General features: G+C 34.6%; 1 protein-coding gene and 1 non-coding gene across 2 annotated transcripts; both read left to right on the top strand.

The window, feature by feature from the left end:
* The first annotated feature begins 3,311 nt into the window (after nt 1–3,311).
* Trnap-cgg (transfer RNA proline (anticodon CGG)) lies at nt 3,312–3,383 on the top strand. The gene has a single exon. It is a non-coding gene; the product is annotated as a tRNA-Pro (tRNA).
* A 2,902-nt stretch (nt 3,384–6,285) lies between these two features.
* LOC129948437 (uncharacterized) lies at nt 6,286–7,142 on the top strand. Its single transcript, XM_056059438.1, has 3 exons — nt 6,286–6,346; nt 6,401–6,578; nt 6,651–7,142. Coding segments are annotated over exons 1-3 (672 nt in total). The 5' UTR covers nt 6,286–6,344.
* The last annotated feature ends 6,739 nt before the right edge of the window (nt 7,143–13,881 follow it).

Below are 13,881 nucleotides of genomic sequence, written 5' to 3'. Positions count from 1 at the left end.
ACCTTTGCAAGATTATAACTTTATAGCAAACAGAACAGTTTTTTAGATTTCAGATTAAAGTTTAAAAATGAGTTCTATGTTTCTAAGAACAGCATAAACTGGAACAAAACAGGAGCATGATGAAATATATATTTCATTTTGAATTTGTAATTTTCCAATTAGTTTGAAAAATGATAAACAGTGTTCTGTCGAATAAGCCTGTTGCATTCGTACTTCTAGGAATGCTCATCAGTTTAACCTTGAGCTCAATTTCAGACGTACTGTCAACTATAGAGATTCTTTTTTCAACCACACATCGAGAATGTGGAATGCTTTACCCAGCTTTGTTTTTCCCTATCATATTGATATTCAAAACTTTAAGACCAATGTGCATCGATATCCCCTCTTTTATCCTTGCCTATTTTCCTAAAGCTTGCACTGTGTTTAAACTTCAAACATGTTAAGGGTATTAATAACCCCTTGAGTGCCCGTTTATTATACAAAAAAAATCATTTATTCACTCCTCTGGAGTCCGGTGATTATTATCCTCATAGAAGAAATCTCACTATGTTAAATCGCATGGTCTTGACCGGCAAAAATTGAACTAACGTGAGCAGAAAACTTCTCAAGCAATATGAACATAATTTTTCGTATTGTGTGAATTATTCCCCTTGTTCTTAAAACTACTCACAGTCGTAATCATGATAATTAAACACCGGTCAAAAATGGTGTGGAAACTTTTCATTGGATCATTAGCAACACATGCACAGGCACTTACTCTCGCTCAAAATGTCTTAACAATTCAAGCAAAAGCTTATCTAGTCGGTTTATGATGACCATAAATGTGCCTGTAGTGTCGAGAATATTGCTGCCGCTGAGGCTTTAGTTGCAGAAAGCCCAAATGTGTCTCTCTAAGGTCGTTCTCAAGCGTTGGGCAAAGACCTTGGCCTACATTCTTACAAGATTAAATTGACTCAAGAACTGAAGCCGCTTGACCACCAGAAGCGTCGTATTCGGATTTTCATCGACAAATCATCTTCAGCGATGAGGCTCATTTCTGGCTGAATGGCTTCGTCAATAAACAAAATATGCGGTATTGGTCAGGCAGCAACTTACCCGTACTCCATGAGTCATCATTGCATCCCGAAAAAAATAACAGCTTGCTGTGGTTTATGGGTCGGAGGCGGAGTCGTCATTGGGCCGTACTTCTTCCATGATGATCGTTTTGAATGAGGATCGCTACCGTTAAATGATAACCGAATATTTTTGGCCCCAATTCTGTCATAAGGACTTAGAGGACAAGTGGTTCCAACAGGAACATAGTGAAAGTCACAATCAATTTATTGGAAACCAAGCTTGGAGAACGTGTTATCTCACGAAATGGTTCAGTCGCTTGGCCGCCACGGTAGTGCGATTGCAGCAGTATCGACCAATTTATGCCTGAAAACCGACGATATTTGGTTTCAGCGTCTGGTACTCTGCAAGCGTGTCCGTAGTGGCCATGCAAAAGAAATCGACTTCCATACATAATGGCATCGAACGAACTTTCACAGGAATAAAGAAAATCATTGATATCCAATACCGTTTTTGTTTTATTTAAAAAAAAAACTTTTGTAGCGCTCTTATTGAAAAACCCGGTACTAACAATTATTAAAAATGACGTTAAAATGAGATTAAGCTAGTTAAATCCAAATAAGTTATTATTGATAGTAATTTTTGATGCATAAATTAAGCTTAAGACCTTAAAAAACTCTTTAGGCATTGCATTTAAAAACAACTTTTTAAAATTTCCTTATTCGCACACCAATAATTACTCGCAAAAAATTCTCCTAAACAAAAAAATTTGAGAATTCTGAAAAAAAATAGCTGAAAATTGTTGATATTATTCATTCACATTTCCTAGAACAAATAGCATATCTACGCTAGACTCACACAGAGCTTCCTTTGTAATCCGATGATCCTTTCTATTATCACTCTGTGTCTCATGCAAACTCACCAAATATACAAACAGACAACAACAACAACAAAAAAAAAAGGAAACACCCGCAAAACACAAGGACCCGAATCCGGTTTAACGTTAAATTTAAAACTAGCAAAACACAATGTGCTGTCATTAATCATTGGTAAAATCTGATTGGAGATAACATTTACGTTCGGAAATTGATTAATGAACCCCAACCCATTTCTACCAACAATGGCAATTCCAGGATTGTGTTGTATCCTTTTCGGTTAGAAAACAGAGAATCCGCTTCCGAGTTCCGAAATTCAAATCCAAATCCGCATATTCAACTTTGTATGTTGTATACTTTACCAACCAACGGCAACGATCCCTGACATTGTCATCCGCCATCCGCCAAATCCAAAAACGAAACAAAACGATACCAAGAGAGAGTATAGCAATGGCAATGGCAACAAATACCAACACCAACATCAGTCATAAGCACTTTGGAAACGAAAACAGTTTTGCAAAGTTTTGTTTTACAACAAACACCCATACCGCCATACCGCATTTGGCAATTCAAATTGGCGACCAATTTCATTTGGTGTTTTGCGCCAATCAGCCCAATTAGGCACAATAACCCCCATTCGCGTCTACGTAGAACGTAGCCTATATACGTCTACTCTTAGTATATGAGCTTTGTGCTGTTATTAGACCGGAAACTGGGATTGTGAAATGGAATGCCTGTTTTGATAAGTACTTACCTTACAGTTACAACAGTTGAAAGGGTGGGTAAGGCAGTGTTATTATTTATCCGATGCCTTCGATAGAATTTTCTTTGTGTCAGATATTGTGACAGATATTGTCGTTTTACCCTAACCCTTCCAACTTACATAGTATCGTGTCGCAATGCCACTGTCTCCCGTGCCTCTCACTGCTTTAGTATAAGTATCATCATTGGCATCAAGTTGAATGAATTAATTAAATACATTTTTGGAATTTCCTTAATTTAATTTCTGGAATCTGTGTTAGAGAGATGACAGTTTTCGTTGTCGTTGGAATTTTCTTTGATTTAGAATATTAACTTCAAAGGACACATTTTTCAAATTCTTATTATAAATATTTGTCAGGCACAATATCTTCAACCTTCCTACTTTTGCATACTTAGAAAAAGTAACCCACATGAAAGAGTTTAATTATGTTTTCATTGAAACTTTCAATTATTACCTACGATGATATCATTTAATTATTTTGATAAACATGTGTGTAATCTTGAGGTTCAGTCTTGAATGATTGCGGATGAGTCATTTTTGTCATTATCACTCTGCGAGAATGTGTGTAATTTAAAAGTACTCTAAGATTTTATTGAATATCTGTCGCGCCTCGATCAATAGGCTCGTTGGTCTAGGGGTATGATTCTCGCTTCGGGTGCGAGAGGTCCCGGGTTCAATTCCCGGACGAGCCCAAGGAATGGTGTACTTTTTTTAAAAAATTTCGATGTAATGTCTGCGATCGTTAAAACAAAAAGTCTTCTTCTGTTATATAATTCTGGAGATCATTTTCTGCGAAATGGATAGTTAATTTTCAAAAGCAATGTAATGACAACGACGACGGGTTTAAATTAATTAAAAAGGGAACCTTTGCAACCCCCATGACAAACAAAGATTTTTGTAAGAAAAATTAAGGTGGCCTTTGTAATCATTAAGACTCTTTTCGAACAAAATATGGTTTTTCCAATAAGAGGTTTCATTTCTAATAGGTCGTGATTTGGGGAGTTGGCACCTTTAAAACTGTCTTCTTTTGTCATTTCACAAATAAAACTATGACATTACTATAAATGAATTAATTACTGCATCAACAACACACTAAAATTGTGAAAAATAACTACAACAATTGTACAGTCCCAGATTGAAAAACTATAACACTTTACAGTCTATGGGATCGGGAAGCACTTTTTGGACGTCAAAAGTGAAAGAAAGATTGAGAAGTTGGGACAAATTACTAATGTGAAGAATTGAAACGGGGAACATCACTCAAGAACAAAAGTGAATGTTGCTGCTGTAGACTGCAGCCTGTAGTCTTGACGAACATCCATGTTGGCGGATCTTTAGAATATGTCATTCCGTCTTTACTTACGACATATAGGAACTTATGTAGCAAATATCGCATTTGTAAGAAAATGTTGAGCTGAACATTTTATCAAACATGAAATTACGATGGTAGAGAAGTCGAAAAAGGGTGTATCCGATGACTCCGTCCGTCTGTATGTCTGTCTGGCCTCTCCCCTATAGCCTGAGCCATTAGGTCGAGTGCGTTCAAACTAGAAGATTAAGGTTCTAAGGAGATTTGCGCTAGGTATTTGTAAGACCGAAAATAATACAAATTGTTTGGTCCAAAAACATTTCTTATGAAATGTTTCTCACATTTTTTTTTAACTTGGCTTCTTTCTTCATGGAATATTTTTTTCAACATTCGATATCACAAAATCGTGTAGATATATTGCAGACTTAACACTAACACTCTAACGACTTTCGAAAAAAATGTATACTTTGAGGTTTTTGGAGGAGTTGAATGCAATTTCAATTATTCAGATAAAGACACTTTTTTAAAGCACAGTCTTTTAATACTAGAGCAATTTTGTGAACCCGATCGTGCGTTTTATTTATATGTATCTCTTATTGAAATTATTGTTAACATTTTTAAGAACATTTTTATGAACTATGAAATGGAATGCATATCAGCTGTAAAACATAGACAAATTCCGAATTTTGAAATATCAATTGAAGACAGCCGTTTTACATCGTTCTGATATACTTGAATTGCACTCATTGGCAGAAAGGCTACGATAAGCTGCCAGAACTTGTTTATGAACTAAGACCAACAAATCTGATGGTGAAAGGCGATTTCAATCGAAGAACAAATTGGCCTATCACAAAACAACTTTGAAAGTGGTGAGACTTCAAATCATATTTATTATGATAGAAAATCGAAACATGAGGTGTGTGATACGAAGGGAACTAAAATTTTGGAGCTGGCTGATGCTTTAGATTGTCACGTTCTAAACTGAAGCTGTGAAGACGACGAGGTGGTGAATTTATTTCTATCCATGGAACTTCTTGTTTTGTGATCGACTATTGTTTTATATATGGAAACTGGAGCTCCCATTTAGATAAATTTGAAGTAACTGTAAAAACATTTTTCAATCACATCCATTGGAGGTCTCAATGATTCTAAAAACATGTTGTGACGAAACAGCGGTTTCGGGATTTTCTCTTCCACCGAAATTTCAATAGAACAATTTTTTAGTGAAGTATAAACAAACAGATCGATTTGCTGGTAGCAACAGAAGTTCCAGACAACCCCAACCTAGACGCACTCGTAACTTTCATAAAAAATGCAACTTGTCAAAAAACGTTTGAAAGAAAGGTCATTCCAAGTAAGCAAAAGAGGTTCAATAGAAAGTGTTTGGCAGCAAGAAATCTTTCTCTTGCTTACCTAGCTACTCAGAAAGGCAGACAACATAACCTTTCAAGTTCTGTATGCATCTGCAAACAAAAATAGAAAGAGGTTTGTAAGCTTAAAACACAAAATTATAACCTCAGAAATATTGAAACAATGAACAAGGCTAAAAACGCTACTGATTTCTGGAAAGCAGTGAAGCTCTGAGTGGAAAGACGACTTCAATGTCTGCAGCTCTGTACATAGACCTTATTAAAACACATTTTTCGAGTCTTTTTAACACAACCGAAATATTGCCTCCAAATCGATATGCAACCACTTTTTAAGCCGATGAAATTCTTGATACTCTATTTTCTCTATTCGAAGTTGAAGCAGCTATACCAAACTCTAAAGGTGGCAAAGCGCCTGGGGAGGACAGAATACCTTTTAAATTTTATAAACGTCTTTCCCCCAAATTTTTACATCTTCTTACTGTTGATACACAATATTGTGAATGAAAGGACAGAAGGAGAACAAGAAGTTGCCCATGAACAGCGTCGCATTTACATGGCTGTGATTTTCATCAATCACAAACGCAAAAATCCCTGAAACGACTTGGTTAGGCAGTTAGTAGAAATTAAGGTCTGACGATTTCCGCCAAGATCAGTGACTGCCGACAAGAAAAATGCTTGCCTCAAATCATCCAATATGTGGCGCTATATAAAGGAACTTCAGCTGACAACAAACATGAGAGTTGTTAGAATTTAGACTTACAGCCCTATTATGGCTATCAACTATCAATTATTTGATAACTGATAACTTCTATCAATTTATTGATAATTTGGTATTATGAGTATCAAATGATAATTTTTCACCCATTGTGAATACTAATCAATATACGATTGTGAATAGGTTTTGTTTGCTGTTTGACGCTTGTCATTAGTGCTGAGTTCTTGTGTTTTGTTTTATAAATAATTTCGGCGGAATAATGTAAGTTGTTTTCATTAAATAAATTTCTCTTTTTTCTTAATAATGTTTATTTAGGAGTAGAATAGTTAGCAACAAAAAACAACTAGAAAGACTTGTGGAATTGATGGAGGAAAATCCTGAGCTTGCAAAAGGCATTTGTGCTAAGCCAGTTCTAACAAAAAAATGGGAAGACATCGCTCTGGAACTTAATAGCTTGGAGCCTCCAGAACGGGACTCAGCTAAGTGGCAAAGAGTGAGTGTTTTTATTTGGCTAATTTTAATTTATTAATTTATAATTTGTCTAATTTTATTCATAACCTTTTAGGTATGGGCTGATTTAAAATGTAAAATTAAAAAAAAAAATTCGCAAAATAAAATTGAACTCAATGCGACCGGTGGAGGGTCCAATAAATTGCATCGATTGACTGACACCGAAGAAGCAGTTAGTCGCCTTATGCATTTTCCTGCCTGCGTTGATCCACCAGGTGTTGAATTTGGATTGAATTCAACAAGTTTTCTTATTGAAGAAGATGAAGGAGTCGGAGAAATTTCTGCAATGGACACCAAAGAAGTAGTCACGGCCGTGCAGGTTATAGAAGTGATTGCAGCGTCAACAAATCCAAATCGGAAAAATAAGGCAACATTTAAGGACACAAATGAAAAAGAAAGAATGGCTCTGTTGGAAAAGCAAACGTCGGCGCAGGAAAAATTTTATGACAACATGAGTAATTTAATGAGCAATATCGACACAAACTTACAAATCATGAAATCATCCATTCAAAACACTGAATATTATGCCAAAAAACGTACAATTTAAAAAAGAAAAACAAAGTGAATTACTTAAAATTAAAAAAGAAAAGTTGCAGCTATATAAAGAAAATATTAAAAATAAAGAAAACGATATAAATACCAAATTAAAATTAAAAAAACAACTTTTGGAAATTGAGCAAGCAAAGCATAATGTTATGAATTCCTATGTGCCAGTTTAATTATGTTTTAAATGCTAAAACAAGTGAACTTTTGTGATTTCAGTTAAGTTAGTTATAATGGATATTTATTTACTTTTGAGCAATGTATGAACTCTCAGTGCTTTTTTTATGTTACGTTTTCATGTTATGTTTTTTTTTAAGCTTTTGTAATATGTATCTTGTTTTGTTATACATAAATTGTTTTTTAAAACGAACAATAAAATGATAAAACAAAAGATTTTTGATTTTGTGATGCATTTTTTTTATTTATTCGGTTTGCATGAATCTTGCTATTGAATCCCTTATCCGACTGCCTTCAGTGAACATTGCAGAATCATCTAACATATCATGGTTTCCAAGAACATTTTCGGATTCCTCTTCGATAGCTTCAGGATTTTCCAATCTATACTTTACACAAATGTTATGAAGGGCTGCACATACGTTAAATATTTTGGTTGCTTTTTTTGCTGTGTAATGTAGTTCTCGCGCTTGCAAAAGGCACCTAAATCTACTTTTCAGAACAAATACCTAAATAATAATCGTCTATTGCCTAGTAAAAAAAAACTCACAAGCATCGCATTTATACTATAATACCCCTTTCTATTGTAATACACATGCTGAAGGTCCTTATTGGGTCCAATTATTTTTATGTGCGTACCATCGATAGCCCCGACCACATTTGGAATTCTACTTTTTTCGAAGAAGTATATTTTTGCCCGACGTTCTTCTTCCTGGGTATAGTTAAATTGAATCCATTTCGGACAAATGTGTCTTTCCAAAATACTTAGCAGTTCACTAAGAATGACAGACACCGTTGGTTGTGCCATACCAATATTAAAGTCATTCCCAACGCTCAATTGGTAGCTTCCTTGAGCAAAGAATTTTAAAACAGCTGCTAGCTTGAGTATATTTGGGATGGATTGTTGACTTTTTATTGGTTTAAGTTTATCGTCAATATCGGTGAATACATGTAGGAAGGCTTCTTTCGAAAGTCGGAAATTTTGTATGAATCTGGAAACGAATCACAGTAAGTACCTAGAGTAAAAATGGAAAACCTTATTGCCTACATATTTTCGTCCAAATCCATTGGGTTTGAAGCATCTCGTAATGCCCTGCGTATCTTGGCGTGCGTGATAACACTTCTTTCCTCATCATAGTTGCCTTCAAAGAACAATTCTACCGAAGACATCGTTTTAAAATGTTTGTTGCCAATACAAAAAATACCTAACAATTTATAAGCTGTATATAAATAAAAACTATTTACAGGCTGCGATAATTTGATACATTAGGCATGTTCCACAAACTGAACGCTCAATATCAGATTCGGCGTGTTATTAATCTGAAGTTTGAAAATGAAAAAAAATTATTAAAACTTTTATAAATCGTATTTAACTTACAATTCTTTACCATTAACGAATGTTTGATACATTTGTCAACGAAGATTTTGTAGCTGATAGAATATTTGATGGGTATCAATATGTTTGATAGCCGTAATACCGATTTTATCAATAAAGCTATTCACAATAGATCTTTTAATTCACTATTTATCAAAAATATTGATAACTGATCACCATAATACCGATTCATTAATTTTGTTGATAATTATCAACTATTATCAAATATCGTGTTGATATTTGGTAACCCATAATAGGGCTGTTAAGGAAATAAAAGGCAAAGACGTTTCTACTAGACGAAGGTTTATTAACAAGTGAACGAAATGAAAAAGAATACACGATTGTATCAACTGAAGGAACTGACAAAATGAAAAAATAACAAATGTTTACGTAAAAATACAAAACATAGTTTTAACAAGAGTTGCATTGCTTAATGATATTTCTGCTGAAGATTTTTCTGAGCAATTTCCGTCTTTAGGTAATGGTCAAGTAATTTTAGAAAATGAAAATGGTCAAGTACCTGTCGACGAATCGAGTGGACAGATTTAATGTTCTGATCATTTCTGTAACTTTGCCTCATCGAAAGAAAAACTTATTAACAAAATATTCCCAAATATTTTTAACAACTACAAAAATAATAAATGGTTGAGTAAGCGAGCTAAGAACTAAGATGTAGATGACCTAAGCTACAAAATAAATTAGAAAAGCTTCAGTTAGGTTAGCTAAAAGTTGCTGTCCATGATGGAGTAGGACATGGCGAAGCGACAAGATGAAGTGACCAACTATCTACTTCATTTTTGAACTCCTTCGAAGTATCGTTCTTACTACTACAAAATTTAGGCTAAAAGGTTGACTTGGTAGTAATCATCCTTCAAAGCATAAGTACCGATATGCCGTTCAAGTTTAAGGGGCCGGTTATAGCTATCGTTGACATCGATCCGGAAAAATGTTTGAATCGATATTTGACGGTGTTTCCCTTTGATAAGAAATATAAATTATATACTAATCGATCGGATATCCCACAAAGAATTTTTTTTTGATAAAAAAAGTGTAATTGCTCATTTATTTATCTCTAAAAATATATTTTTCTATTTTCCGGAGGGAAATTCATTTTCCTAAACAGCTGATACAGTCAATCGAATCGTTTCGCTGATTTGAGTCCCACTCCCAATTTCACACAATGACAGATTTCCGTCAGTGACATTTTTGTCGGTGGATTTCAATCAGGTAATTTTTTTGAATGATAGAATTGTTGGAGATAGCTATAAACGACCTGTCAAAAAAATTCCAATATTTGTTTTCAATGATAAATACCAATAAAAGCTATAACTGGCGCCTTAAAGACATCAATTTCCGATACGTCTTTTAATTGTCATCATAATTAAACAATGTTCACGGGTCGGAAGACCTCTACGTTGTTTTTTCTTGCACCTGATAATAAGACTAAAATTGTCGTGTATCAGAAGTTACTTAACTAAAAAGTTCAACTTATGCACTAAAATACATCAACTATAAAGTATTTCGGAACAAAAATGGAACTTAATGAAATCTATAATCTGTCTCTTAAGCGGAAGAGAGTTGGACAGGTCAGCTAGTTGTTTCTACAATATGATAAGGGGGATTTTTAGTGAAAAATAGTATTTTTGCAAAAGATCTATAATAACTAAAAAGAATATTTTGAAACGATTTATATTTTTTATTACAACATTTATGTACTTCTATAATTTTATTGGGAACTCTAACAAATTGTTATCGAAACACGTTTCATTTATTTATGTTTTACCATAAAACCAACAAAAAGAAAATTTAGCTTTACTACCAACTTTTTGTTTGCTGTCAAATGACATGAAACTAAAATTGACTTTAACTTTTTCCATAACAATGCACAACGCATGCCAAAAAGACCGAAAAACTTTTATTAAATGTCATAAAAAGCCGCTTTAAACAACAGTATCTACACTGCTGATAAGGAACTGAAACTATACCATTTTCATAAGCGATCATTTTTATTTGCCAGTGGTGTGGCTTAGGAGTGTTTTTGTGCTATATTAGAATCCTTATGTATATGACGTTCCATCCACTATCGCATTATCTCATCGCCCTATTGTTTCCATGAAAAGAAGGAGGAAAATACTCCATCACCAACCAACGACGACGATGCAGCATATGAATAAAAACAAATGGAACTGTGGTTAGAGTTCGAGTAGTTCGAGAAATGACTTTAATATTTCCTTGGGGCTTCCTTTATATGAGCGCAGCCAGAACTCACAGGACCCGGACTACGAGCTATGAGAATAGATACGATGTGAATAGAACTGCCAAAGTTATATAGAGTTCCTTGTGGCTGGATGTATGCTGTTAAAATGGCTTTTATTGTTATGGCGTTCGACGATGATATTCCATCGTTCGATAACGCCTAATCGCCATCTCAAGAAATTGATGATGTATGGCTTTTCGAAAAAGGCGGATATGCCATTCAACTGTATAGCTTCTGGTTCATGGATGTGGCCCCGCCGCTGGTTTCGCACATGAAGGCATTGTCTCACAATGCATAGATGATTGTATAAGTTGAGTTTCATTATCTTTGAAAAGTTTCACATAGAAATTGAAATACCACAACTCATCTCCTGTAGGCTTGATGGCAAGTTTTGAAATGACTTTATATTGTCGGTGACGCCGCTAGCGCTAGGTTTATGTTCTTTATAACAGTTCCTTACCCCGTGTATGCCGACACGACATCCAGCTGGTAGTTAGTTGCTTGTTTTCCTTTTAGGATGTATCATCCTTGAAAGTTTAAACACATAGCAGCTTTGCACAACAACGCCCGTCTTCAGCGCGACTTCGAAATTATGCATAATGAAGACGTTTCACCTTTTAAGTTATACGGTTTTGAAAAGTTTTAACTCCCAACGCACCGTACAAAGACAAACTTTTTTATATCGCCCGTGAAATTTCGAGGAGCAATATTTTCCCGGCTGTTTAAATTCAAAAGGACTAATTATTGTGAGAGGGGATGGTGATGGATTTTGGAAAGAGAAAAAACACACCCTTAGGTTTATTTTTTAAAGTTTCGTAAAGCATTAGATAAGTAAAGTATCTTTTATAAATTTGTACACCCGAGTTAATAAATACATAGTTATGATGTTAGGTATACCTAATTGGAGAATACACTTATCTCTAGTTTGACGATACGTTTACGTCCTAATGACACAATTTGAATTTCCTTAATTATGGTTATAGAAAGTGCTTAAATCCATCAACCCCATCTTCTATATATGTATGTATGTTAAATATATGTAAATATAGAGAATTTATTTCATCCCTTCGTCTCGTCATTCATCCATCTTCTTGTTAAATGCCTTTCAAGTCCAATTACACCAATCATGTGGATATGAACGCACTGAGTACAGCAAAACATTTATCCACATCCATTGAGCAGTTGAAAATTATTGTCGTTGTTCTAATTTTGTAAAATTTTTGAAATCCTTTTAATCACACCGAAGTGCTCCTGAGTCCTTATAGCCTGAGCTTGCCTTCCTTGAACAGCAAGCACACACTTAATCCCGGCTATTAGGAACGTAAATGAAATCATTTAAGGACTTTTTTACCTACATACCTTTATTTGTCAAAGTGTGCCATTGCCAGAGCCATTACTGTTGGTTGAAGATATATCGTATACATAATGTGCTTGTGGATTTAAGTAAGGATGAGGATGAGAATGAGGATGGGGAGGATTCATTATTCGTTAAAACTCCGTTGGGCTTAAGAGAATGGGAAAGAAGGAAGAAATTAAATCCAACAATAATTTAACAACATTAATTAATGAAGATTATTTATGCAGATTGAGCGCTGAGCAGGGATGAAAATGTTGATTTTGTAAAAGTTTCTTCTCTTTTAAAAAAGAACACTCAAAAGGTATTCTATTTGAGATAATGAAACAAAAGCTTTTTGGCTTGACGTTGAAGTTGAAGTGGTGGAAGTATAAGGAGAAGGGATATAATAGGAGATATACGAAATGCGATAGATTGTTTGGAAAGAAATAAAAGTTGTGCTATAGAATTACACTTTCTAATTGAATACCTTCTTTATATAGATATCTGATTATAAAAGTGGTGTATTTGAATTAAGTGTATTTAAAACAATAACTTACATATCAAATTGAGTGAGTAGGAACACTTAGTAGGTGTCTTTTGTAGGATTGAAGTTTTCCTTTCCAAATTTAAGGATAAAGAGTTTTCTTAAAAAGTGTTAAATAAGGCTCATAAACTCTTTTGTAAAGGGGGAACCTTTGTCCCTTTTAACTTCTTACATTAGTGTGTTTAAATGGGGATTTCACTTTTTTATCAGAGTTTATATACCTTAACATTTTTTTCTAAAGACTCTTCTTGGTAATTTTCTGACTGAAATAAAATGTTCTGCCTAAAAAAGGTGATTTTTAGCTATTATCTTTTTGGCAACACTTGCTTAATTAGCTAACCTCTTTAATTTGGTCTATAATTTAACAAGGAATCATCTTACAAACGAACAACGATTGGAAATTATTGTATTTTATTGTCAAAATGCTTGATCTGTTATGAAAGTTCATCGTGCGCTTCTTCTTTTTTATGGTCAGTTTAATCAACACACTGAAGCGGCTATTTGAGCTATTGTACTTATATTTCGTGCCAAATTCACACTGTTGGACATTAAACTACCAACACGCTTATGTAGAGTGCGAACTTAAGAAATCGCAGCTGTATCGGCCAGTGTTAATGATGACCATCAATTAACGATTCGTTTCTGTTCGCAGTAATTGGGCCTCTATTACTTATCAACATGGATAATTTTGCGCAAGGATTTAGGTTTAATGCCTTTCAAAAACAGCTGGTGCAAGAATTGAAGCCGAACAACCAACTGCAACGAGGAAGCTCATTTTATAAGCAGAATTGTCGATTTTGGAGTGAATCGAAGCCAGAACCATTGCAAGAGCTACCAATGCATCCAGAAAAAGTCACAGTTTGGTGCGGTTTATAGGCTGGTGGCATCATGGGACCGTACTTCTTCAAAGATGATGCGAATCGCATTTATTCGTGAGAGTGAGTTGGAAAGAGTTTGCCAAAATTGGATTAAGCGGATGGACCATATGAGGTGTAGTCAGGGTCAAACATTTCCATGAAATAATCTTCAAACATTAAACTACATGGACCGCACTATT

This window comes from Eupeodes corollae, chromosome 2, assembly GCF_945859685.1.
Source record: "Eupeodes corollae chromosome 2, idEupCoro1.1, whole genome shotgun sequence".
NCBI classification, from domain to species: Eukaryota; Metazoa; Arthropoda; class Insecta; order Diptera; family Syrphidae; genus Eupeodes; species Eupeodes corollae.
Note: the sequence above shows the minus strand (reverse complement) of the source record. Positions and strands in the feature narration are given on the sequence as shown.